This window comes from Lepisosteus oculatus, chromosome 21 (genome assembly GCF_040954835.1).
Source record: "Lepisosteus oculatus isolate fLepOcu1 chromosome 21, fLepOcu1.hap2, whole genome shotgun sequence".
Classification (NCBI taxonomy): Eukaryota; Metazoa; Chordata; class Actinopteri; order Semionotiformes; family Lepisosteidae; genus Lepisosteus; species Lepisosteus oculatus.
Window position 1 is genome coordinate 4,509,736 of NC_090716.1, and position 27,938 is coordinate 4,537,673.

At 42.3% G+C, this 27,938-nt stretch overlaps 1 protein-coding gene across 3 annotated transcripts in view; it reads left to right on the top strand.

Annotated features, from left to right (window-relative positions):
* Positions 1 to 714: 714 nt before the first annotated feature.
* The window catches only part of creb3l1 (cAMP responsive element binding protein 3-like 1), a 45,569-nt gene continuing 18,345 nt past the window's right edge, over positions 715 to 27,938 (top strand). For all 3 annotated transcript variants that reach the window (XR_011182915.1, XM_006642676.3, XM_069181704.1), the window contains exons 1-4: positions 715 to 1,106; positions 20,483 to 20,690; positions 24,916 to 25,079; positions 27,757 to 27,835. Coding sequence is in view for 2 of the 3 variants with exons in the window: in XM_006642676.3 (XP_006642739.2) it covers positions 1,005 to 1,106; positions 20,483 to 20,690; positions 24,916 to 25,079; positions 27,757 to 27,835 (553 nt within the window). In the remaining variant the exon portion in view is untranslated. The remainder of the gene's footprint in view (positions 1,107 to 20,482; positions 20,691 to 24,915; positions 25,080 to 27,756; positions 27,836 to 27,938) is intronic.

The window sequence follows — 27,938 nt, forward strand, 5'->3', positions numbered from 1 at the left end:
CCCCCAAACCAGAAGACACTAGGCACTAGAAGAATTCGGTCGGCCGTCCCTGCTACAGTCAAATGCTATCATGGGGATAAGGTGTCGTTCACGGTATCTGCAGCGCAGCAGAAAATGCAGTTCTCCATGTGGACACACACACACATATATACTGTATAAACGTTTTATAAACGAACATGCAAACGTAAAGGAGTCGATTCGAAACCTTTTCAGGTACAATATGTGGCTGCATTTATTTTCTCTCGAAGAAGACGCTTCGCATCCCTAGCTTCTTGTCGACGGATGGGATCTGTTGGCTCCAAAGGAGATCCTGAATCGAGCGAAACACACACGGTTTTGATCCGTGCGCTGGAGAGCCCTCCTCTTCCCCGAGCCCAGCTGATACACAGCGCACCCTGGCCGGTCTCGACACGGTCCTGCACCCCCGTTCAGAACGGAGCAGCGCTGTCGGTCGGTATTTGGTGCCGCACAACAAAAGTGGTTAAAGCTTGTTAAAGGTTAAAAGGTTCCATCCCGTAAAAAAAAATGCAATTTTAGGAGCCGGGGCTGGGCTATTTTATAAAGAGCTCATTTGAAAAGGGCTAATGTACCACTGTGGCTTTAAGAGACAACGGGTGGGATTTTGGAAAGACGAAAGAAAAAAGGCAGGAGAAACTAGGCGGAGTTTAAATGAATATTAATCATCTGATGGACTCCTTAGAGACAGTCCCCAGCTGGATGAAACACATTTGACAGAACCCATATAGAACTCGTTCTCTAGCATACAGGGTTTTAACCCAGCATTTTTTTAGAAGAAAAAGAGCGAATTCAATTGAGAACTGCAAACAGTTCATTTGCAAACGGCATTATTTCACTTCAGTTCTACAACTCAGCTCGAGTTAGGGAGACAACGCAACTTCTTACATCTCCGTATCTTTAGCCAACAACTTAGATTTTGAAAAGTTTGCATCCATTTATTCTGATCTCTTTCTCCCTCAACTAATATCGAAACCTCCGTTGTTAAAATGGACACCATCCTAGACAACTTCACCTCCGAGAAACTTTTCCCTAACTCCAATCTCTTGGATTTAGAAGATCTGAATGAAGCCGACTTCCTCAGTAACGTGGTACGTAAACGATTGACTTACATTACTCATTTTCGTTATTTTAGATCCTTGACAAGGCACACTTATGTTTTCTAATAGCCTCTGAACCACTGTTAATGCAAAATATTCAAACCTAGTTTCAGAAGATGCATACACTACCGCATCACTGTTATAACGCGTCTCCTTTCTAACCCTGTGGCCACTGTTAATAAATGTGTCTTCCTAACCCTGTGGGAGCATATACCAAACGCTTCTGCAACGCTCTAAAATATCCCACATCAGAAAATGGCAAATGTATTTTTCCCAAAAACAAAACCCTTAAATGTTGTGTGGAACTTTTTGTAATGATTGTTCAGGGTTGCATCGTAACTCGACGCACCGGAACCCACGGGCAACCCAATTCGCGCAAGCGAGATCTTTTAGCGTTTACTTGTCAGCGTGGACAGCAAACTGTTTCATTTGTTAACACTCGGCGGCGGCCACTTGAGGACTGGTTTTCCGCGAAGAAAGTAAACACGGTTTCCGCCGCGAAGCAGCTGTTTTCGGGCCAGCGGAGCTGCCCCAGCTGTGCTCTAAACGCCGAGTCTGTTCTCGGAGCTCTGCCCCCGCGAGGAGGCGTGGCCCGGGCTCTTTCTCACGCCCACCCCGGCTCTTCTCCTCCCTAGACATCCCTATCCTGGTTAGCTCGCACATCCTGGTGGTGGTTGTTTATCGACCTCTTCGACTGAAGCTGCAGGGCGAATTCGAAAAACGCGTTTTGCCGTAGGTTGCGCAGTGCTATCTGGCTGAGTGTTGCGTTTGTGAGCGTCTTGAACGTGCAGGAGATCGGAAAGTGAACAGATGGGCTTGCGAGGCTGCCACGGTTTAAATTCGTTGTCGGATGCAAGACAAAACTGAATCTTTTTTTTGTGTGTGTGTGTTGCTTGATTAGACACCAGCGTGGAATCCCTCTCTAGCACCTTAAGTAAAGACCGCAAGCACCGCTGTGCTGCGATGGAGATGACGTTTGTCCAGTGTTTTTCATGTGGCGTGTTCACATGCGTTAACATACTTCACCAGACGTTTGCGGAAAAATGAAAATGTGTAGCTCTGACAGCACGCAGAGGTAACTCGTTGTCTGCGTGTTTAAAGTGGTCGACCAGGCGTATGTACCCTTCATTTCTGATCTTTTTTTTTTTTAATATCGGCTTTGTAGGAACTGTGGCGAATCAAAACCGCCGGACTTGGCCCGGACAAGATGTTTCATTTTAATCTTAATGAATAAATTGGCGCCCATCCAGTAACAATGTTTCTTATCTTATGCAGTATGACTCATGGGTTCTGTAAAAAAAACTGAAGGGGAAAAGCTGTATAAACTGTATCTGTAACGTCATCTTCATGGAAGAATGAGTTGGCTTTTCTTGGACATCTAGATTGATTAGGAAGGGTACAGTATACAGTATGTGGAATAGTGTTGATTATCACAGTTCTCTGCATGATGCACACTCATCTTCAGGTTGTGCAGTACAGCCAGACATCCCTGCATATTCTCGTAGTGTGAATGAGGTGGGGATTAAGTCACATCTCCCTAACTCTTGAAACTTGAAATCGGCACTGAAGGCCTGTCAGGGCTCCCACATACAGTAGTTACAATAGACTGTGGATGCAGACATCTTTTCACACTTCAACAATAAAGGGCTCTTGTTAGCTGGGCTTCAATGGCCTTTTTATCCTGTGTGCACTGACAGACTACTGAGGGAGGACCTGTATGTTTAGGTTAATTGGGCAGGGTCTGTTTCTGACTGCTGCCTCAGTGCTGTGTGGGGGCTGAATGAGGCCTGTGTGTCCAATAGGTCTTTGCTCCTGCAGTCACTGCCTCTCCACTCAAGCCCCTATTAAGGAAAGCCAAGTGGTGAGGACTGACCCAGTGAAAGGACTCTTTTGTGCATTAATAGGAAAAGCATCAAGTTGCAAAGGTGAAATCCAGCTGCCACTGTCAACGCAAAAACAAAGAGTAAATACAATGCTTTTCAGGCCTTTTTTTGTGGGGAGATTAAATCATCCTGTGTTTCCTGTGTTTAGATACTCATTTCATTTTATTTCCATTTTCTTCCATGTTTTTCAATGACCTCTTTTTTCAGTTCCGTTTAGTATTGACATGTAACATTGTGGCCGGCTAGGATAAAATAATCCCTAATGGAAAGGAAAAGAAACTGCAAGCTTCAACTGTAATAAAATATGCCTTATTCCTTACGTGACACTCGGGAGGTTAGTTCACCTCTTCATCTTTTTCTGTTGTTACTTGTGTACCCCCTGTTTCTGCTGTCTGAGAGGTATGAGGTGCATGGGTAAATGAGGCGCACTGAAGGTAAAACTGACTGCTTTTGCAAAACCTCAACTCTTGCATCGGCTCAGGTTTAAAAGCTCATCATGGACAAGGGAGATACATCAATCTTGTTCTCTTTCAAGGCTGCACTGCTCTATGTGGGATTCCCAGTTTGTTATTAAACAGAGTACATGAAACCAGTCGAGTGCTAGTTTGTCTTACAACATCTAAGACTCTTTAGAATCTGTTTTAACAAATGTGGCAATGATCTGATCTGACCCTCAAAGGAAGTGGTCAAAAAGTGGCTTTTCTCAACACATATTTCCGAGGGTTTTATTCCAAGTGAGATAAAGGGAGAAAGAGCTCAGCCCTTGATTTGACAAAAGAATCCAAATGATTCTTGGCACTGGTGAATAAGGTTCCTGTGAAATACAAATGAACACATTCCAAATGCGCCGGCAGAAATCCAATCCAAGATGTTCCAGTTAAGCAGTAGTTATCTTCTGTGCACAGGAATATTTGTTTTACATATATAATGTCATTTGAGGATTTTGTTCAAGGATATGGTTGTGACTCAGAAGAGATTTAAGAGCATGTCTTTAGTTTGGGCGCTGAGCGTCTGAGCTAGCTCTGTAACCTCCTACAAAGAAAGGTCTTGCTTTAGTGGGTAATAGTTATATACAGTAGCGGTTAGCTAAATCAATGCAAATGGCTCTATTTCTTCAGCAAAGTGCTGCTAAAATAATGCTGTATGCTCTTAGCTACCTAATTGCATTAGTTGCATCTATGCTTATTAATAGGAAAAGAAATCCCTGGTCTGACTCAGTTTGTGAGGTGCTCTGGAATAAATGACTAAGCTAAAATGAAAGTTAATAGCTGACGTGGAGAGAGACAGAGACATTCTAACTTCTGGCCACTCCACTCAAAGCGCTGTGCAGGTAATGGACTCCCTTCCACCACCACCACCACCACCAGTGTGCCAGTACTCTCCCCACACATCAGCTCTCAGTGGGGAGGAGAGCAGAGTGAAGAAGCCAGTTCAGAGATGGGGATTAAGAGGAGGACATGATTGGTCCTCCAATCATGATTGGGAATTGGGAATGATTGGGTCCTCCATGATTGGGAAATGTGGCCAGGACACAAGGGTTACACCCCTACTCTTTTTGAGAAACGCCCTGGGATTTTTAATGACCACAGAGAGTCAGAACCTCGGTTTTATATCTCATCCAAAGGACAGCGCCTTTTTTACAGTATAGTGTCCCCGTCACTATACTGGGGCGTTAGGTCCCACACAGACCGCAGGGTGAGCTCTTCCAGCAGCAGCCTTAGCTTTCCCAGGAGTCTCCTATTCAGATACTGGCCAGGCTCACACCTGCTGAGCTGCCAGCTGTGAGCTGCAGGGTGATGTAGCTGCTAACTCTTTGACTTTAATGCAGAGTACATTTTCATTAGTCATCATTTTCTATAAGTGTTTTATTGGTGTAATATAAGTGCAGTACTGGACCTTGTTTTAAAAGTGAAACAACAGTGCCCCAGTCAAGGTTTTGAACCAACAACCTCCTTATTTATTGCACCACAGACCTAACTAATCCTCAACAATGCTACTGCTTTAACAAAGGGCACGAAGCTACTTGGGCCTGTGTTCTTTCTCATGCACCTTCAATAATGTTATTTAATAAAGCCTTTTGGGGGGGAAAAAAATCAATTCTTGCCTGGAGACAGGTGTAACGGTGTAGCTGTGAGAGTGTCGAATCCTGCAGAAGGTGATTCTGCTGCAGGGGTTGGTTGAACTTCTGTGTCCTTGGGGAGAGAACAGTGCAGTCTGGTGGAAGCCTCTTTTGTTTATACTGTCAGTCAACTGTAATCTCTCATCATGTCCAATGACAGAAAAGAACATTGAAGAAATAGTTCTGAAGACACGAACCAATTAGTTTCAAAGCACTTGCTGGAATTACAAATAATTTAACATTCCTTGTAAGTCTGAAGTGTAAAACCATAGGCATGATGGAAGTTATTTGCACTTTTAGATACAAAAGCCACTCAATTGTCAAAAATAAGCTCTGAAAGTGAACTGTGCTCTGCAGGTTTTCAAATGGACAAATATTCAGGTAAAATTGAGGAAGTCAATTAGCAGGAAAGGAGTGCAAAATATGGAAATCTTTCACCAGTGGTTAAATTAGAAGATTGTTGCAAAGAATAATTTAATGTACTAACGGGATCACTTAAAACCTGTTAGACTGGGATAAAAATGTGGAACACTATGATTCCTGCACTACCCTGAACATCACTCTGTGATGTGACATCTTTCCTCAGACATTAGCGTGGGTTGGAGGGGCGGCTTTATGTTTGACGTGTTTGTACCTTTTGGCTTTCACCAGACAGGAAAAGCCTGCTCACCAACAAGCCAATCTCCTCTCGCTCCCTTCCCCACTGGGCCACGGCGCGTCTCTTGAACCCGGGCCCTGGTGCTTGTGAGAGCTTGTGGAGAGTAAGTACAAACCTCATAGGAATCTAAGAGTAACAAAAGACTCCATATGGACACACCACTGACTTGCTTAACCTGGACATCCTTTGTTTTGAAAATTGAAATTCCTAATACAGAGAGACAGCAGATCATGCAGTGGGACACAGTTGGTTTGGTAGAAGGAAGAATCAAAAGTAATTGATTGGGGAAGAATCTGTGCTTTGATTCCCACCCAAACACATACACTCATTTTAGATGAATAAGTTTAGGATGTAGGATTAGGTTATAAGAATTATGCAATTAAACATAGCCAATTTAATTGAAAGTTAAACTGGTTATGTTTAATTGCATAACCAGTGAGCAGAGTAGAGCGAGGTAATGAAGGTCGCAGGGACGCACGCCAGTGTGTTCCTGGGGCTGTTTCATTTAAAATGATGAATCCGGCCGGCCTGCAACCAGGTGACGATCAATCACTTTATTGGAGATCGTAAAACGCAGCTACAGCCTTCTGTTCGGGTGTTTAAAAAAAACCCACATGTCCCATACGCTCCTTATTACTCTCAGAATTTGCTCCGAATTCAGTCAGGGGAGGATTCTTCGGTGCTGCGGGTATTTGAGGTGATATCCCCGCCCGGGCATGGCCCCGACGTGCCGGCGCGCCGCAGCGTGTTGCGACTGCCCCATCCTGCCGGAGCGGCGCTGTAATTTAGAAGAGAGACGCTCCGCATGGGGAGAGACCGGGGGGGTGTAGAACAGCATTCCATTTCACCAGATGCCTCTGGGACATCTGCTGCCGCTGGAATGCGGCCAGCAGAAGGGAAGGTAAAGGGAAGGTTATGTAATCTTTCGGCTCCTCTTCCAGGACGGCTGTGGGAGGCCATGCGCGGCGCGGAGCCGCTTCAGCCCGGTCCGGTCCGGTCCAGCCGCAGTTCGGCTGTCTTCGGCAGCGCTACCAGCTGGGCCACAAATCTGTTTGGCGAACTCTTCCAGTAATACCAGCGCTTGTGGTCTATTAAGAAGCTTAAACAAATGTTTGAAATGACTTTATGTCCCAGCGGTTTTTATTTGCCTACCCTTTGATCTACTAAAAGTAACCTGCGTCTGGGTTTTCCGCAAGTGCCTTAGACAGTGCGGTGAGTTGTCTTTGCAGCTGTTTTTAAGCAAGCACACCAGACATTCTCCTTGTTCCTCAATAGTGTCTAGGTCCTTGGACCCTTTTAGCCTTTTAGTTAGCGTTGTGACCCAAGCCCTTCATGTATAGCTTCAAAAGATGAACAGGTCCTAGGATACTCTAGAAATTAATCGAACTGCCTGTATTACCAATGACAGGTTCACATAATGGACATTATGCGTATTAATTCCATTCTCGGGGCTCTGCTGTAGCTTTTAGGTATGGAGATGGAGCCCTTTATATACTCCAGAGCTCCTGTGAGTACCGTAAGTGATCTTAAGTGTGTCTGTTGGTATGAATGGGTTATCAGTCTATGCATTTCCAAGTCAAGAGGGTTTTTTTTATTCTGCATCATTCATGGCACCTTTAGGCTAAGTACACATGCCTGTGTAGTTACCCATCTTTTTAGACGGTACACATGCAGCTGCCAATCTGTTTAACTAAGAGTAACAGGAAGTCATCTTCAATTTTTAGTTTAAATTATTGGTATCCCATCGCAAGAACAACAGGTCAGGCAACCTTGTCTGAAAAACATAATCTGTGGTTATATAGCATACTGTCTTGAAAGGTTAGGCTAAGTAGTCTGTTTGGGTGCGGTTAAAAATTACCTTGAATACTTTGGTAACAAGAGGAAGGTATTTTAAGGAGAGTCCTCTGACAAGAATTTGCTTTTTTATTATCTGAAATCCAGAGAATAAAAGATGCACGCTCATTAGGAGATGATGTAGTTACACTAAAGCACAAAAGAGCTTCTGCAACTGCCCTGTTATAAAAAATATTTTTTCCAACTTCCTGATCGAGTGGAAACAAAAGATTCTGTAGATCTCAGTGAACGAATGGTTATTCAGGACTATGTACCACCCCAGATGAAGGCAGGAGAAAATGATACCTGTTTCATGTCAGGCTGACATTGTCGTCCTTATCAACTGAGCCGGTTGTGATGTGACCAGTCTCCGTGACATTTGATCAGTAGGTAACAGAGGCAGAAACAGACCTTGACTCTCACTCACAGATCTGGCACACAAGGGAGGTTGAAATAATAATAAGAATAATTGCTTACACTTATATAATGCTTTTCTGGACACTCCACTCAAAGCGCTTTACAGGTAATGGGGATCCCCTCCACCACCACCAATGTGCAGCATCCACCTGGATGATGCGACGGCAGCCATAGTGCGCCAGAACGCTCCCCACACACCAGCTCTCAGTGGGGAGGAGAGCAGAGTGATGAAGCCAATTCTTGGCTAAGAAGTCCTCATAAATACAAAACACAATTAATTACCTGCATGACTGGTCTACGCAGCCTCTGCCCTCTGAAGGCTGGTTGTGTTTTTAACTAGTTCAGTTTGATTTTGTAGTCTTCTTAAAACAAATCTGATTGAATCAACAAAGAACTGGAGTTATGCAGTTCTGCAGCAGTATTGACTTAATGTGCTTATGTGCTGTTCTTCCCATATGATAAACTGTCTTTTTTTAATGCAATGCATACTTTATGTTGAATAAAAAATGGATTCATTGTTTTACTCAGTAGGCTTACCCTATCGATGCTAACGGCTGGGTGGAACTGCTGAATTGCAGCCCTAACTTCCCCATATCCTTCTAACCCCTCATACTCTTTAATCTGTGAAACAAAATAACTACTGTAGATAAGGATGCATTAGAAGCAAGCGAATGGAACCTAGCAATTCAGCTTCTGAAATCGGAGGAGATTTCGCATTAGATTTGCTTCAGACAGCCAGGCTTTCATCAGATTTAATTGTGCTGAGTGTGTGCACAATTAAAGCTTGTGTGAAATCGTAAAAATACTGTAGGTACTGTGTAATCACAGGTTTGATAAGTCGCACATGAAGAACAGTAAAAGGTCTTTTTTTCCCCCTGTTTTGCAAGTTAATTGTTCAGTGCGCTGGGGTGCAAACCAATGCATTTAGGTGTGCAGGGATTAGGGGTTTTAATAAAAGCAGACGTTCACCCTAAAAGTTGAATAAATGGAAGGATCCCAGGTTTCATTTAATAGCTCCAAGGTCACATCAAGAATATGTGTGTTGTGCCTGCAGGCCATTTGTTTAACCGAATACTTTTATGTTTAAACTTTAACTTTAGACTTATAGACTTGTATAAAGGCCTTATAAAGGCAGTTTCGAAGATACTCACTTAAGAGAGAAGGTCCTTCAAACTAGAGGAGGCATTTCAACTGATCTGGCTCATTTGGTAGTTAGTAGCTAAGTGATCTGAAAAGCCCTTCCAGAGTGCTGGCTTCTACAGCATGGCTGAGTAGTTTGTTCCAGCCTTTGTGCCCCCTGATCTCAGTGTTAAATGCTTTTTACCGACAGTGTCTGCCCGTGTCTTCTTGTAGATCCTGCAGAAATCCATTGGTTTGATTTTAAAGATCCCCGAAAATTGCATCAAAGGCTTTATGTCGGCAGCAACTGTTTTGTTCTGTGTAGATTCTTCTTACCCCAGACGTTTTGAGGGATGTTTAGGTTGCAGTTGCATATTATTTCTCTCTACGTAGAATGTAGAAAGTTAATAGCAATGTGAAAAAGTATTGTGAGGTGTGCTAAATATTTGAGAACCCTGAATTTATCATGCAGATTTACTGTGGTCAATATTCATAACGTACCTGTGCTGTTATTTATGTATTTGGTATCTGACTACCGACATCCCCTGCACATGCACATACGTACATCATTTCTGGCATGTAAATAGGACTTGTGTCCACAGCTAGGCAAAATGTAAGCAACGATTGTCATATGGATTCTTCTAGATTGTGGATGCATTTCAGTTGGAATCTCTCCAAATCAGTTCAGCATGTTGGACAGTCTCTGGCACACAATAATGGACCTTAAAATCAAACAGTGGAGAAAAAAGGCTGGGCTAATCGGGAACACATTGCAAGGATGGAGTGAGAATATGGTTCGAGAGAGCAGGGGATGGACTGAATTTATCACACAAAGCTGATATTTCCCTTTGAAGATGGGACAATTAAGGGTCAAATTCTGAATCTGAAAATCTTTTTGAAGAAATCCAATGAACTTTGTTTCCATGGCAATGAAGGACAGATTTAAGAATTAAACCTTCCTATATTTTTCTTTGAAGATATTTCTCTTTCTTACTTAATGCATGTGTACTGATTCAGCAATATGGGTAGTTGAATCACTCAGAGACTTAAAGCAACTTTAGATTGCACTAGGTCTACTGTAGGAACATGCTGAGGAAGGTTACTGTTTAGAGTTAACATATGCGTGTAATTACCCCTTTTCCTTTCTATACATTTTAATTTGCCTAGTTTCACTGGGAGAAACTGTTCCCATTTCCAGAACCTCTTGAACACAGTTCTACCAGGATATCTTAGCAGATCATCTTACTTGAGTGGGAACCAAAAAGACTGATGCCAGTCCAGCCTTTTTTTCTCAATGCTAAGCTTTCTTTTATTTGTTTTCCTGTCTGAAAAATCCAGTAGTTCCTTTTGGTCAGAAGATTGGCCCGCCTTTAAAAATTCCTCTTTGGGTTACATCTGAAGGTAGTAGTCCAAACAATTGAACAATCACACTTTGTTTCCCACTGTGCTTTTCGAGGAAAACATCCTTTGTAAAGTGCTGTGCATTAGGAACAATTTGAATATGTTAGAAAATATTTAAAAAAGTGCATATCTCATAAAATGTAGACAAGAATGTAATGTATTCTCAAAGTGACTTGCATACACGTTGGGACCCATTTTATCCACAGTGAAGCAGCCCCAACCTGGGTGATATGCAGCAGCCCCAACAAATCAGATCAGGAGGAGAAGTAAGAAATGACTTGCAGGAATAAGGGAATCTTTCACGAGGCCAGATTAATGAAACGTTCACAGTGAAACTTAGTCAGGGCACAAGTTCCACAGCCCTACTCTTCTGAAAAGACCAACAGGATCTTTAATGACCCAAGCAGCTCGGATCTTGGTTTAATGCATCATGAACAGGATGGCCATCTCCTGCAGCACCATGCTGGAGCCTTGGTTTTGGAAAGTCTGTTCCAGGCGGGAGCACCTCATATTGGTCCACTAACTCCACCTGGTACATCCCGGTACTGACTGGAATCAGCCTTGCATAGCTTCTGGGATCTGAGATAATCAGACAATAATGATAACAAAGCAATCAAAAAGCAATGGCAGCAATACAAAATGCAGCCATTGCAAATCGATGGTTGCAAACTAATACGTGCCCTAAGGTGTAGAATTTACTATACACAAGGGTATGCAAAGCTAACAGCTGTACATGCACAGAAACCAACTGCACTCTCCAACCCTGAATACCATTCTGTGAAACCAGAGAAAAAAGGCTGGTTTATAGTCTAGACTTGTGCAAAAGATGGACAGCAGTATTTACACAAATGGGAAACTAAACCAGTTCAGTTTATTTATCATATGCAAAAGTGCAATGAAATGCTTATTTGCACCAATGTGCTCCAGTGCAAAGACATTACGGAAACAACCTTAAACACAGAGCAGCAGCAGCAGCAGAAACAACTGATGAATGAATATGTTAGAAGGCATCAGATTTTTTTATCTTTTGTTTCAGAAGAAGCTGAGTAGTAACAGACAGGGGTATTAATGCATGCTTGTGTAGGGCACTGTACAACAGCCCTAAATGACATTACTCAGCCAACACTCATTCAGACTCTGCACATAGTGAAAGCTGTTTAATCCCATGAAGTCTACAGCCTTGTAAATAAGCCCAGGGCTGCAGAGCCAGCCTGCGCTTCGTTCACAGTGCGACGACACATTCCTGGGGGAGTCAGGGAGAGCTCAGTCCTGTTGCACAGCAGTTAAATTACAGGCTGCGAGACAATTATGGAGTTAAAATGAGAAAACCGGCAGTCAACCACACTGTCTGCTGCACCCCCCTAATTGCAATGAAGAGAAAGGGGAAAGGAGGTGATGGGATCATGAATATGCAACGTGCTCAGTCAGAGCTCAATTATATATTGTAATTATGGGATTTGTGTAACAATTGAGACCTAAAATAAAAAGAAGACTCTAAGCCAGTGTAGTCTTTTGAGGTTTCTGGAGATATTTCAAATAGTTAAAATTGCACAGGACTCTTTCTATTGGTTAACCTTTAGCTTGCAAAATGATTTTTTCTCCTTGTAATACTGGTTACCTTAAATATCACTCTGCATCTCTCTATATATTTATGTATATTGCCCTGGAAGATTTTGCTCATAGAAGGCATTTATGTAGAGGTAAAACCATCCAATACAAAAAGGAGTAGTATGAGTCTCTGGCTTCTGTGGTGTCCTCATTGTCGTGCTCATGCACAGAAAGTAAAATTGAATAAATAAGAAGCACAATTCAAAGGCAAAGCAAAACAATCCCTGGAAATGGAGAGGATGAAATTTTATCACATGGACGACCGCTGCTTATTACAGCAGAAGTAGCAAATGCAAGGCTAAAAAATAGCTTGGGTTCCCACAGAGAAGCCCTCTTCCCAAAGCTGGCTGTGAGGAGATGTTTCAGAGAAACAAACCCTGAGGTCTTGCAGGCTGGAAGTATACTTGGATTTTCAGGGACGACAGCAGCTCTACAGGTTCTTTTTAAAAACATCTGAATTCTTCCAAAATATCATGAGGATCTTTGAAGTGGAAGTCTGAACAGTAAGCAATTCCCAGAAGAAGTCACTCCAGTAACAGTATGGGTTAATCCACTCTTGGACTGACCCCTGAATGAAACTGAGAACCCTTGAAACACGTTTGATATAAAGATCATTTTATGGTGTGTGAGTGGGGGGAGATGGTGGGGGCCTCTATTCACTAGTTGAATGGCTACAGACAGGTGTCCTCCCTGTCTCAAGCATGCTGTAACACGGACAGTGTGATTGGCATTTTCCAGGATCAACTGACATTTAGCGAGGAATGCAAGCTGTAGAGAAAAGCTTTGCACTGACTCTTGTGCCTCATCCTGTCCCCCAAGGGGATCAGATGAGGAGGGAGACGCATAATGAATTCCAGTGGTAACGGGACTGAATTTGTCATTCAGAAATCATGCACTCAACAGGCTGGGCAGGCTGCAGAGCGCAGTGACTTCTTGTGCTCAGAAGAACAGAACCAGAACACGGTGACAGGAAAAACACTGGTAATAGCAAAGAGATAAGACATAACTGTTAGCATAGTTGTGCAAAACTAAATGCATTCGTGCGTATATGAGGAAATGTATGATGGTAGAGCTACATTTGTCAAAACTGCCTATGGTTTAATTTTATGCTAAAGGTTTAATTAATATGCTTAAAGTGTGATAAACTCTTCTTCTCATAACCATAAAGCATTAGTAGGTTAAATAGAAAAAAGACAACAGAATTTCTTATGCTTTTTTTTGGTTTAATTTGCATCTAAATATGAGGAAGTACTAGCCCATAAATCCTTACCCTCAACATTCAATAGTTTGCTTTTCTGCAGGTGAAAAAGGGGCTTCAGATCAGACAGAGCTGTTCAGTGCTGTCTGCTCTTTCAGTCACTCACTCCACCCAGCGTAGAAAACAACTCTCAGCAGAGAAGTAAAATGCGTTGGCCTTCAGAAAGTGTCAGTCAAAGCAAAGTGCAAATTTTTAAACATAGCTAGGCTTGCCTGTGCATTTTTTGGCTCTGAGTGTCCTCTGCGTTATCATCTCATTTATTTTTCCTATTACAAAAGCATATTTTCCACTCCAGATAGTGGTAGACTGCAGAATTCCCCTCCATGCTAACCTTGCACTCCAGTTTGCTTTCTTAGATGTTCTTGCTTAGGAGTTGCCTAATCTGCATGCTGTCTCCTAATTGGTCAGACGGATCTAAAGTCAAATAATGCTGGCGAATGTCTTAAGGCACATGTGTGCCTCTAGGGCTGTCATAGATATTCAGCTATACTTGCAATTTTTAGTGGTGGAATATGATTATATTTTAAATTGCATTTTAAAAGGGCTGATATATTTTCCTCTAGCTTTTTGTGTTCCCCTCACAGTTCCAGCCACATGTATCTGATTTTGCTATTGTTATATTCTGCAACATGGACACTTAAATGACTTACTATTCTGGGATGAGCACAACCAAATAAAATAATTAGAAAATTATATTACATGCAAGCAAAAAAGGACAAGAGTGTCCTTTTTTATATATGTGTCATGGTTCAAATGTAATACTAATTATCTGAATGGGTGTTGTCTATTGTTTTTTTAATGTTATTATTATTTGACTGTAATGTTTTTTAATTGAGAGTTTTACTCCAATTATGTAAATACATTTCACTGTACTTACAAATACATATGTACACATACAATGCATTTCTAGACCTCAAGCTCCAAAACATTTTAGGTACAAGGAAAATTTTTGTCAGTACAAATTCTCCCAAGATGAAAACATATTTTTCCCCCAGACTTACCTGTTGTCTATAAAATAAGTTTTACTTATATGATATTGTTCACAATTGCTCAACTTTAGGCATTTGTCATCAGATTCATTCTAATATTCTTTTAATATACGAAGCTAAAACCTACTATATTCCTTAACCTCCCTAGAATTATTAATTTACTTGCCAGACGATAGTCTGTAATTGACTCCAGCAAGTCAAATGTTTTTAATAGATCTATTGTGTGTCTTGGAGTTCAGTCTGCAGTAACTGCAGGCTGTTATGTTGGTAGCAAAGGAGATCTGCAATGTACAGTATTTTACTTTTTTTTTACCAGGCTGGTCCTGATGTGTTGTTATATCCTTAATAATAAATGAAAAGCTAACCTAAACCGACTGCTGCTTGGGGTACAATGATTATGGCTCAAATTGATATTTCAAGTCAGTTTTTTATATCCAGAGTAATGGTACGACCTGCAAAAGGATTGAGAACTAAGTGCGGTGGACAATAATAATAACGCCATGTAAACTTCAGGACGTCTCCAGTTCTGGGTCAGTCTGCCATCCCTGTGATTTTCATTAGTGCTCTGAATGACCCTACTTTCTGCCTGCTCAGTCACCACCCTTGGAATAATGCTGCATATTTACCACTGCTGAGGTTCAAAGACTTGAATTAGGAAAGAAAAAAAAAGATTTGTCATGCCCCTTTGTCCTACCTTTATTTTTAACATCTGGAACAGTTTGGAACATTGGTTGCAAAGATGAGGCATTACTAGTTCATGGAGAAACTTATCCACCCTGTTGTGGCAAGACTCTTTACCCTCTTTAAAGTAAGAAGAAGAGGGACACTGGTTTGCCCCAATTCTACATCTCTAAATCTCCAGTCATAAACTGCTGAATGCTGTGTTATAAAGGGTGACACATTATTTCTCTAATGGGAGAAATCCTACTCAGCATTGCATATTCGTGGATCAGTTTTTAAACAAAACAGATGTGCATAAGCATTGAAATATATGTACCTGAGACAGATTGTATAGATGCTGAATTGTATATACTATCAGATTCTCTACAGCAAATCAGAGTTTCATTTCTGCAAAAAACAGATTATTGGAAGAAGACAAGCAGTAGACCTATAATGCCTGCATCAACCAAAATCTATCCAGTAACGTTCCAGTAAGCTGCCATTACAATAATGGTTGTTTATAGCCGGTAATATTTTAATGACAGGCTGCCAGAAAATAATATAGTCACTTTGGCACCAGCAGTTTCTCCTCTTTAAATATGAAATACACACTTCCCTTCCTCGGAAACAGAAGGCAGAGACCTGTGCTGTCTGTGAGGCCTGTGTGGATTGCCTTAGCTATGTTAATAACAGCTGTGACAGTATATAGAGGAAATGGTCTCATTTTCCACATATCAAACGTTGAAGCTGCCGTATAGCAGTGCCTTACAATTTCCCTACCTGTTGAGTACAGAATTGTGCCTGCAGACAGATTGGAATGCATGGAAATGAAGGTTTGAAGGATCTTTTAATTATACAGATAAAGCACAAAATACACAGGTTCCACTTTGGTTATAATTATTGCGTCTCGAATCGTCTTTCAAAATTTCCCCAGTAACGCCTTTGTGTCCATTATGTGTTATTAAGCCTTCCTGACTGAAACACCTTTGGGTAGCTTTCTCCCTAATGTGAGCTGTTAGTGTTCCTGGTGAATAGGATACAGAGTCAAAAGGCAAGTTGCAGATAAGCAAGTTCCTGTTTGAAGGGAGGAGTCTCAGAAGATGGTGTTTGCATAATGCGCAGCTAAAAAAGAGAGAGGCTCCATCTGCACATTTTAGTACAAAGACCCAAACCTCAAAGAAACATGGTGTGCTAATTAATCTCCTGGAGTACATTGTGCAGTGCACATTTATGGTGGTACTTAGGAAAGCTTCTTTTTAATCTTGCGCAGGCTGCTCTCAACCAGCTCACAGCTGTGATCTTTTTTTCTGTGTAAACCCATATTTCGAATAATTTGATATTTTCTTTTGTGCTGTCACATTCATTATGTGCTTATTGTGTGCCTCTGCACAGGCAACTGGGATGAAGTCCAGAGATAAAGTACTTTAAAAACAGATTTTAAAAGTCCCATACTGTATATCTGGGCCAGGTTCCATGAAATTAAATGTAAACTACTTTTTAGAGAGGGTGTTTATTAGGAAACAACCCAAAAATAATTTTGCTTGTTTTCCTGTTTACCTTTCTAATAAATTTCAAAAGAAGGAGCTTTCTAAAGAAGGCCTCTGAATGTCAGCTTAGATTTTAATGTTCTGGTTAATGCCATGATCTTTAAGTCATGTGATTAATTTCACAGAATAGTCACTTTAAAGCAATTAATATTCCGCTCTTCTGTTAAAGCAGAAATGCTCTGCATCTCTAATCTGTAATCTGAGAATAACTCATGACTACTGAATGCAAGACCATATGTGAAAGTCCAGAAAGGTTGCGTCATTTGTGTGGTCTTGCATCATCGCAGCAGTGTAACTGAGGTTATGTCAAGCTACTTTCCTCAAAGGCTGTCTAGCTGCTGAACGAAGGAGAGGAACAAAGCCTCAGTGTGTTGGATGCAAAAAGAATCCATCATTTTGAAGCAGAGAGGAAGCAGCAGGTTAAGACGTCTTCCAGTAAGACACTCAGTTCTCCCAAGTCCCATGGGTAAAGATTTTGAAATGGGAAACCAGAACAATGGAGAGTCCTTTCCTTTCCTTTTAGAAATAAAAAGTGGGTGAAAAAGAACATTCTGAAATGGGTCGGTAATGTAAAACTGACAGGTTGGGGTGGCACTCCTCCAGCTGGATCACAGTTTTCCCTCCAATGCCCCAGTATGGTGCACTGTACTGTAGGAGGTGCTTTTCAGCAGTCGAGATGTTAAACCAAGGGCATTAAAGATCCTGGGACACTGTTCATAAGAGATAGGAGCAGGGGTAATGGTTTTCTGGCTCACATAAGCACTGGCCTGGGCAATGTGCTCTCATTAAAGTTTCTTCTTCATTCCACTGGTGATGAAATTTCTTGCCTTTTCACCTAATGTACTGTGTAATGGGGCTGCACTCCAGCAGTGGGTGAAATAGGTCCCTCTTACTGATGCAGGTACCCTCCTGTGTGTGAAGTGTTTTGGGACCCAATGGGATGAAAGGAGAGCAGGCATTAGGTTCCAGTCTATTATCCTGGCTTGTGTTTAACCAGCAAACATCCTAGGGAATTTACCAGGTCTCCCCCATCAGTAAATCATATACAGTATATATGGGAGAAGGCTTTCGGGGTTTTCCTGAGCTCAAATAGAATTTCAGAAATCTATTTTATATATGATGATATTTTCAAGTGATGATGTTTTCTCCATAATGGGTCAGTAAAATTTGATTTCATCTTGTTCTTGAGTAGGTTAAGTTCTATAAAACCATACCATGCTGTACGGAGGTAAAACCAGGGTCATGTGAAGCATAGCCAACTGTAGACATGGTCATGAGATATAAAGTAAGGTACCACAGTGGGATACAGTGACAAAGCAAAGTCAATGCAAACCATCGAGCAAAAATAGTGCGCAAATTTCATAGTAACGTTGTATTATGGCAGAGCGCAGGCTGGTGGCTCATTTAGGATTATTTAGACAAGAAATCGCATCCGCTATGCAAAGTGAAACAGGAGCCTTTTAGTGCACTTTAAGGGCCTGGGTGGGTCTGTTTGTTATATTGCTGGAGCTGTGCTGTACACTCAGCCACAATGATTAACGTGCCAATATCAGCGGTTGTGCGTCAGTGACAGAAATACAAGTGTCCATTATCATAACTGTCAGGGAAACTCCCACTTAACAACTATTTTGCCACTCCGATATTCCAGAAAGGGTCGGATTTGTTTTTTCTTGAAGGCGGTGCGTTATTGTTCAGTTGCCCGTGTGGCTTTTAACGTTCATGGACACTGAGAGTCTCGTCGAATGTAAATCAGCAGGGATGATCCAAAGTGCCAGTCTGTAGTGCTACCTTTTCCGCTGAGCGTTTTCTATTGCTCTTCCTTTCACCTTTTCTTGCTTCTCGGATTTCCTTGTATTTTTCCCCATGCTGTTTGGGATTTGCTCGATCTTTGACCTGTAAAATGGAAGAGATGCAAAGGGACTTAAAGACCCAGAAGAGTGTGACCACGAGGGAAGTAGTGTTATGTAATTGGATACGCCAACAAGAATGTGTAGCAGACTGCTGCCTAATTTTCATTCTGTGCCCTGGTGGATTTGCTGATTTCTTGTAACAGTCATCCAATCTAATTGTTGTTTCCGACAACAGAGTCATGGAAAGGGGTAAAAGCCGGCAAACTGTGCCATGTGCAGTCCGAGCACATGAGTACAGGAAGATCCCCAGAACTGGAAAATGATGCCCTTATCTTGCACAAATCAACCAGCTGCTTCTGTAGGGCTGAAGGCACCTCCTCTTCCAACAAGAGGGTATAAAGTAATGCAGGGTCCTGCATACTTCACAGCCCCCATCCTTCAGCAATTAATGAGGGCACCTCTGGCCCAGCAAACAGACTTTAATTTGGGACTAAGGGAAGAACAAAGTCTTAAATGAAAAAATGAGCTGTAGATCTAAAAAAAATGTGCTTTGTGGATGGTCAAAGAAGACTGCTGGCTTAAAAGAATTATCGTACGTCATGACTCAGTCAAAGGTACAGGTTTTGTATTTCTTTAACCACTGTGACATTTGAGACTTTCTCATGCAAAGCAAACAGCTCTATTGAATCAGTATTCTGGTAATTACACAGCACTCTGACGTGGGGAATAAGGATCTGAGACGCAAAACAGGATAGCCAGTTTCTTGACGTCAGTACTGTAATTACTTTCAATTATCATATTCATGCAGGGAAATGAAGTAAACTGCATCTGTGATAGAGAAGGTCCGACAAAATCACCCTAATTCATATGATTATTTTGCAATTTGTAAAGCACCACGGGGTTCTTTTTTCGTGGTCCTGTCGTGAGGCCAGTCAGGCAGTGCAAGCTAACAAGGGTTTTAATTGTCACACAAATCTGGTTCCCCTTTACTACACATGTGATCACAGAAAGGCTGCACGTTCATAATTTCCACCGTTGGAACACCGGTAACACTTGCTCCCAAAGGATGTCAGAAGTGATAAAATTCAGAAATTAAGCTCCTTCCTGAGTGTGTGGAATTCATGTAGCTGTGGAGCTCAAGCCCTGTCTTTTTTCTTATTACTTTTCACGGTAGAATTCCCCTCCACCTCCTTTAACAACGTAATTGATTCTGTTGTTATAAAAGACACTTCCCTGTCCACACTCCGTAGGTCACAGTTTCTAAAAAGCACTAGAGCAGAGTAGTTCAGTTTGTGTCTATTGCTTATTTGGAAGCAACTTTAAGTAACAGTGTACCTGCCGAATATAAAAAAGTGGAACTGGAACTTTTTTTTAGGTCACTGAGAAATCCAATTTTAATATTTAATATTTAATATTTTTAATATTGAAGGTGGCTAATGAGGGCCCTACCCTTTCCCACAATCCTAGGCTGCCATTAAGAATATAAATGTATTGTTTCTATGTACTGTGTATGTGTGTAGAAAGCTTTTCTTTACACAGGGATGTACTGTATGTAAGAGACTTTGGAATAAGATACCCAGTCACGCTGTCAAATCTGACCCCTCAAGATCCTGTAAAGAAACCGAAGGCAGTGGCCATCATCGGAAGGCCTCCTCTCGTGTGCAGACTGTTGCAGATTGTTTCAGGCAGGCTGGCACAGTCTACGTTCTGCAGGTGTCCTGGCCAGGATATAGTCCTGGCATGTGCCTTAGGCTTCAGGAATGGACACTAGGCAGCTTTCTCAGAACGTATGGGTGAATAGTTGATAGAGCACTTAGGAAGGAGGAGGAGTCTTTTTGTCTCACACTGGGTCATAGGGGTGTCTGCAATGAGCTACTCAGGTATATTGATGATGTAGGCTTCTCTCAACAGGTGTTGGGAGAAGATTCCCTGACAACCAAACAGGCTTGATAGGCCCAGTGGTCTCCTCTCTCACTCGTCTTCCTCTCTCCTTCTGCTCTGACGTGCCCGTTACCTGTCTTCCAGCACTTCAACGAGAACATGGAGGACTTCTCCAACGAGCTCTTCAGCAGCTTTTTCGACGATCACCTGCTTGCGGAGAAAAACCCCCTGCTGGATATGGAGATGGACCCCCCCACACCTGACATCCAGGCTGAGCACAGCTACTCGCTGAGCGGGGACTCTGCGCCACAGAGCCCCTCTCTCCCCATCAAGATGGACGAGGGGGGAAAAGGTCAGATCATCGATAGAAAACTCTGGGTTCTCCTTTTGTTTCTTCTGTCTAAGTTCTCTTTCCCTTCAATCAATTCGGCTTTTGCTTGTGTGCATGCTTGCTGGTTTCCTTCTGACAGCGGGAAGCTGTTGAAAACCTGGTTTATATATACTAAATAATCTAGAAAGGCCCGATCTGCAATGCACAGAAAAAGAAAACGTGATTTTGGATTGAATTGGAGTGGCAGACTGAATACAGGTTCTTTTTTTATCACGGGGTATGCCAGCGCCATTCTGAAAATGAACTAGAATTGTACTGTGCCTAATAATTCTAAATGCGCGCTAGACGTTGTGTGCAAAGAAAACAAACGGCATCCTTAAAACGGGACATAGTCCCTTCTAACTTGTCGCTGCTGGCCGCTCGGCTCTGTCAGCTTTTTTCTGTTTGTTTTAATGGGGAATGTGTCCCTGCTGAGCAGCCGGCAAAACCACCAAGACACTAGAGTTCTCCGTCCGCCTCTGTTCCCCTGCCCTTTCTCCTGGAGTTCCAGTGCAGCACAGGGAACCCAGATGAGAATGCCGAAATGACTGGAAATACTCCTGCCAGTCCCCGCCTCCGGTGAGGGAATAATGTTGGGGATTCCAGGCTTTGATCCAATATACACACACAAGCATGCTGACAGCCATGTGGCTCTCAGGCTAACTGGCTGAGTTAGAGCAGAAATGTGTTTTTTTTGTGTGTGTCGATTGTGTCATGGCCAAGTGAGAAAACCTATCAATACAAATTAAGAAATGGATCTGCTTTCTGACTTGGTCACTCTTGGGCAAATTGTCAGGTCCATGAGTGCTAAATTAAAATACATTAGCAAAAAGCAAAACGTCTTGGCTCTGTATACAGTCTCCTCCTGCCAAATGAGACCTTCTGACTTGAGTTCAGACCCTGGGCCGATTCAGTGCACACTTCTGAACTCTAAAAGTTCATTGAAACCACATTATTTGGAGGCAATTGCAAAATACAGTCTAATTTGTCAATTATTTCAAAAACATGAGTTTAAATGAAAACACTGATAAAACAAAGCAGACCTTCATTTAAATCTCTTCTATAATTAAATCCGGATTGATTTTGCTTTCCTTACCCAAGATGTGGTGTTAGTCGCACTCCAGAGAAAAAGATTTTATTAAATTATCCACTTATACAAATTCCCTGTGCTCACTTGCCGAAATTTTAAACTGCGGCTTTTTCAAATAAATAATTGAAGTAGGTCTAGTTTAATTATGTCTAGGTCAATAATATCACTGTAATAGAAGACTCTGAAAATAAAAAACTAGAGCACATTTTTGGGTGAGACATTTTTATAGCTTTTCAGAACTGGAGAATAACTATAGAATTGTATACGCTGACTGGATTTACAGTGTACATTAATATATATAGAAGGAAAGTGCACGTACAGTCAGCTGTCCATATGAACACATACATTGTGACCAGTGTGCACTGTGGAGTTGAATCAAGTTGAGTTGAATCTCTGAATGCTTGGACCAGACAAGCTATTTTGATAACAGACCCCTTAGAGTCTGCGTTCTGAACTCTCCAGAGAGATCCAGAGAGTCATGTCATCATAACTGCCGCATCCTATATTCTGAGGCTTGTTCCGCTCAAACACATGGATCCTGGGTAGTGCACTCCCACTGACAATGACAGCAGACGCTGACCAGCTACGTGAGGCTGTGTACCATGTCCTTCCACGCAGGCAAGCAATCACAGACACAGCTGGTGGCCACATTGAAGCAGCATTGATGCCTTCTGCCATGTAGTGTCCTTTTGCGAGGGGAATAGACCTTTGGTGTCTGGAACAAGCTATTCAAGCATGTTTTTCAAGCTGATGCACAGGCTTCTGAGCTGCTGGTAATCAAACAGCCTGGACGGGCCGAGTGACTGCAGTTTGTAACCTTCTTTATGTTCTTACAGTTGTATTCTCTCCTCACCCCATTGTGCACAGTATTCAAAGTATCATTGTTCAAGCAGGCTGGGTTTATAAGCACCCTGTACATAACAGCATAATGCTTATAGTCTTAAAAGGATATATACAGTTCATGCACAATTATTGATTTTAGCAAGAAGGCTTTAAAACCTCCTTTTCTCTCAGCATGAGAGTATCTTTATCGTATCAGCTCATGATCATTAGTTAAATAACCAAGCTGGTAAAACATGAGACATCTACTTTACAAGTCTTTTTTTTTTTTTTGGAGGAGGCTTAATTTGATGAGCTCTCACCAGGAGGCACCCAGGCTGGGGCCCAGCTAATGAGCCACTCCAACACTCAGGAGCACTTTGTCCTGTGAGCCCTTAAACAGGCTATGCAAATAAAAACTCTGCTTCAAAGCAAGAGGGTGGGACTCACTCCAGAACACAGTTGCAAAGTTGCAAAGAGATCTGACCTTCTTACTCTGATGGAAGCCAGCCTCCATACAATGATCAATAGAGCTTTCTCATGCCCAACACCATACTGTATGTACACAGCCATACTGTCGAACTCCCCAAATAGTTAGACCCTCTTTTTAGTTCTGATATGTGTATTACATGTATACTATCCTACTATAGTATACTAAAGCTCTCATAAAGCATAAGATTTCTTATGATGTATCTTTTCCATTGCGGAACACAGGACCTTTAAGAAACATGAGAGATCTCACCTGAGGGGGAAGTATTTGTTAGCTATTGCCCTTTTATGTGCAGTACTGATAACCTAAAAAAGAATTAAATGTGAAGATCAATTAGTAATGACTTGATTTCCAACATTTCAGCTTTAGAAGTCACCATTATGTTGTGGTTTTGTTAGAACATTTCATTTGCTAGTGTAACAAGAGCTCTGCGTGTCACTTTTGTTGCAGGATTATTTAGCTCTGTCACCATCTTATTTATTGACCTTCAGTTTCAGGGATGTGTTTATTGAGCTGTAATCCTGTTCCCATGGGAACCCCAGAAGGGGCCAGCATCAGTGCCCTGTCTTCCACAGCCTGTGGAAAAGCTTCATTAACCCACAGAAAGAAGTAGCCTGGTGGTTTAAAATACTGATGGTCGCTGAAAGGCGGAACTTTGAGAAAATGGCTTCGGCTCCTTTCAGATGAAACCTGAAAAATAACTGAGGTTTGATTACTGTGAAAACATGAGTTACAGGAGCCATCACATGTCATTCATGTTTCTCTTGTGTTCGCGGAACTGATGGAGCCCTTAAGATCTTAACAAATGTGAAATGTCATGATTTATAGATCTTTCTTTCTTTCTTTGAGTTCTGGGTGATTCAGGGCGACAATATGAACATATTCGTGCATACAGTTCCAAGAAGGTGCTTAGAATCTTTATGTTGACAAGCCTTGTTTTTTTTTTAACATAGTGGCTATGACCTTAATGTGAAGAATTAGGTTAATGCTTCATCCTAGTTAATCTTTACCTCTAACTGTATTTTTGATAAAGGCTCCATAGACTGAACTCCAGCCCCTACTGAGATGTATAGGATGAAATAAGCTCATTGATCCTGGCACTGAGTATAGTCTGCAGGTTTTACATGGAAAACTGTAAAAGATTTATATATTGCACGTAATGAATCTCCTACTGTAGCATTTCCTCTTCCCCTCCAGGTTCTTTTGATGGATCGCAACGTGCCTTTCGTTAAAAATCAAACTTGAAAGAAAAGCCCTCATCTTTTACAAGGCCCTGTGATGTTTGATCGATCCAATCACTGAAGAAAGCTGAAAAAGCCCTCCTTACTAACAAGGACCCCTGGTTGTTTTTTTCCAAACCCTGTGCTTCACTTTGAAATATCAGCAGCAACACTCTTTAACAGGAAGGACCGTGAAGGGCTTCAGCGTGTGCAGTGCCGCTGCGAGTGGCCACTCGGTCTCACATTTGGCTTTCCAGCGAGCAACGCAATCTGCTTCACATTAGCTCTCCGCCATTACGGAGGACCTTCCAAACCATGTGTTGAAGAGCAGGAGGAGTGTGTCTCACCTGGTGGTTTATTGTCAAGCCCCTCTTCAAAAGCACCACAAGCTTCTGGGCGTTATTACTGTATCATAAACAGTTTATTGAGTGGATGCATGTGTTGTCCAATGAGACTGATATTCAAAGCCATTACTAAGCAGTTTTAAAAGTGCAGAACTTAAGGTTCTTAAATTTGCAGTGCTGGGCCGAGCACTGGGGTGTTGGCGCTCGGTGCTCAGCCTTGTTTGTGCTTGCCGCTGTTTTGCAGATTCCGATGGGAGTATCTGGTCCTTCGGTCATGACCTGACTGCCATCCTGGTGAAGCAGGAGCCAAACCTGCTGGCTGAACCAGCCCCGTCCCCCCTCATGGGCAACCCCCCGCAGCCACTGAACTTAGCCCCCCCGCCCAGAGAGAACCCCCCGGAGGACATGGTAAGGGCAAGGGTTTGAATCATTCACGGGCATTATATTTATAATTATAATAATTAATAATTAACTGCTTACACTTACATAGCACTTTTCTGGACACTCCACTCAAAGCTCTTTACAGGTCATGGGGATCCCCTCCACCCCCACCAGTGTGCAGCCCCACCTGCTCTCAGTGGGGAGGAGAGCAGAGTGATGAAGCCAGTTCAGAGATGGGGATTATTAGGAGGCCATGATGGTCAAAGGCCAATGGAAAATTTGGCCAGGACACTGGGGTAATGCCCCTACTCTTTTCGAGAAACGCCCTGGTATTTTTAATGACCACAGAGAGTCAGGACCTCGGTTTTACACTATACTGGGGCATTAGGACCCACACAGACCGCAGGGTGAGCGCCCCCTACTGGCCCCACTAACACCTCTTCCAGCAGCAATGTTAGCTTTCCCAGGAGTCTCCCTCCCAGGTACTGACCAGGCTCACACCTGCTGAGCTCCAGTGGGCTGCCAGCTGTGGGCTGCAGGGGGATATAGCTGCTGGCATTGCTTCCTTGCAGCTCTGGGGTCCTGGGTTCCATTTCTGGGGAGGGGTTCCTGTGTATGTTCTCCCCGTGTTTGTGTGGGGTTCCTCCAGGTGCTCCAGATTCTTCCCACAGTCCAAAGACATACTAGTAGGTTAATTGGCTTCTGGGAAAACTGGCCCTGGTGCAAGTGCGTGAGTGTGTGTGATTGTGTCAGTGTGTGCCCTGCGGTGGACTAGCGCCCCCTCCAGGGTGTATCCTGCCTTGCTCCCATTGCTTGCCTGGATAGGCTCCGTCTCCCCCGACTCTGTACTGGATAACGGATGGTCAGATGACTGAATCACAATGCAAGCTAGTTTCTGGATGGAAAAATTAGGTACGAGTTGAATATAATGACAATAACTGCAGAAAATCGAATATATGTGAGGAATATCATTGTACTTGGTATACATTAGTGCGTTTCCGCCTGATCAGTCAATCAATATGGAGCAGAATGTGAATACGACAGGGGAAGGTTTGGGCCCACGATGGAAATTTTGTAATATCCAGACTTTTCCTTGACTTACTGCTGTCATTGTCCATACAGTGATGGTTCCTACATTTTTCACTTTTTGATTTTCTTTGATTTATTTATAACTGTGACACATTCTGGCCTAATTATGCTTGTATGTCTGTTTGGAGGTGTCTGTGTCTATTTCATTTTTATCAGTAGTGGTCTACGCTATGAAAAAGTTTCTGTCTGGAGACCGGGTGGTCTTCATCCTCTGCAGTGCTATGAAATGCATAACATTCTTCAGAAAAGCAAGCATAGTAATAGCCAGTGAGAAATGTGATGGAATGAATCAGAATTTTAAATGACCCAGGCATCCAGTGCTGCCTTCCAAGCAGTAATCCTCTTCTTAATGTCTTCACACTGCTTCGTGTTAAGAGTTTGCATTCTTCATATCTGAGTCTGAACTTTTCACCACATACTGTATAGAATTTGGCACACTGTGTTTGTAAGATATCATAGCTGGAAAATTCATTTCCTTTGAACCTAACACATTATTAATCTGATTTGTTTGACATTGTTTGCCATTTTAAAGACATCAACAGGCCTGTAGTTTAGAGCAATTAATTCCTCAACCGATAACAAACCAGTTTAAATTCATAGGGATGATGGCTAACATTTTGACCGTACGAGAAGTCACGGTTGTTTAAAGGCGTAAAGAAAAATCTTATAAGTGAACGCCATATTGTGCAATATTAATTTAGGAAAAAATCTGGCATGAAAACTAGAGGGAAATTAAGAAAAGACAAGGCCTGTCAAGGGCAGGACAAATTCTAGATGCGATAATGCTTACAGGGTATAAAATACTGTGATACTCCTTTAACTAACTATAGCAGGTAATGAGAGTCAGTTCAAGGATAGCTACGTGCCTTATACTGTAGGTGATGCACTTTTTGGGACATACTGTATGGTCTGGTTTCAGTTCCTTCTTTTTAGATAAAAACTAAACCCAGACGTGTGGGTTAACGATACTTTGTGGAGTGGCCTTTTACTTCTTCCCTGGTTCTTCTCCAAAATCCATGTGGCAAGATGAATGGCACCCATTTCAAAATAAACAGAGATTGTTTTAAGCAGCTTTCAGCTGTGTTTACTGTCTGAGTCATTCGTCAATGCCTGTGTTTTATACAAAGCCTCTCCCCCTTGTGCAGCAAGCAGATGGGTCACTCAAGCCTCTTACCCTGTGTGCTGGGGTTTTGATATATTCACTTTAAGCATCTGGATTCCCCAGGATGAGCAGAAGTTTTGAGCTTTTCTGTGATTACAATTACACTGCGTTGTTTATGAATGGGTATCAGAAACATAATACATCGGAAGGCTGCTGAGGGGTTTTGAAAGGCAGCCAAGTATGTATTTGAAGAAAGTACAGTACTTTTTAACACTTAAGAAGAACCCCTGAAGGGGTTTCTCCGAATTGGCCCATTTCGAATCCAATTTCAATTACGGATAGCATGCATAAAGAAAAAAACCTCACCTGATATGAGAACCACGGTATAAGAAGGGATCTGCAGGCAGAGGGATTTTTTTAATTTGTGGGCTGACTGCCGTCAACCCCTCGGCCCCTGGCCATCATTTAAAAATGGAGACTCATTTGATCTTCGTTTTCATCTTCCCTTTCCAGGCTCCAAAAGCTCTGAGTCCCCTGCCACCTATAAAAGCTGAGCCCAGAGATGTTAACCAGTTCCTCAACGTTCCATCAGGTTTGTAGAAGTTCTGTCTGTTTCTCAGCCACACGGCCTGGCCTCACTGTGGGAACCTACTGTGTGGAAGGGAGTTATTGTGCACTGGACCCCATTGGTTGAA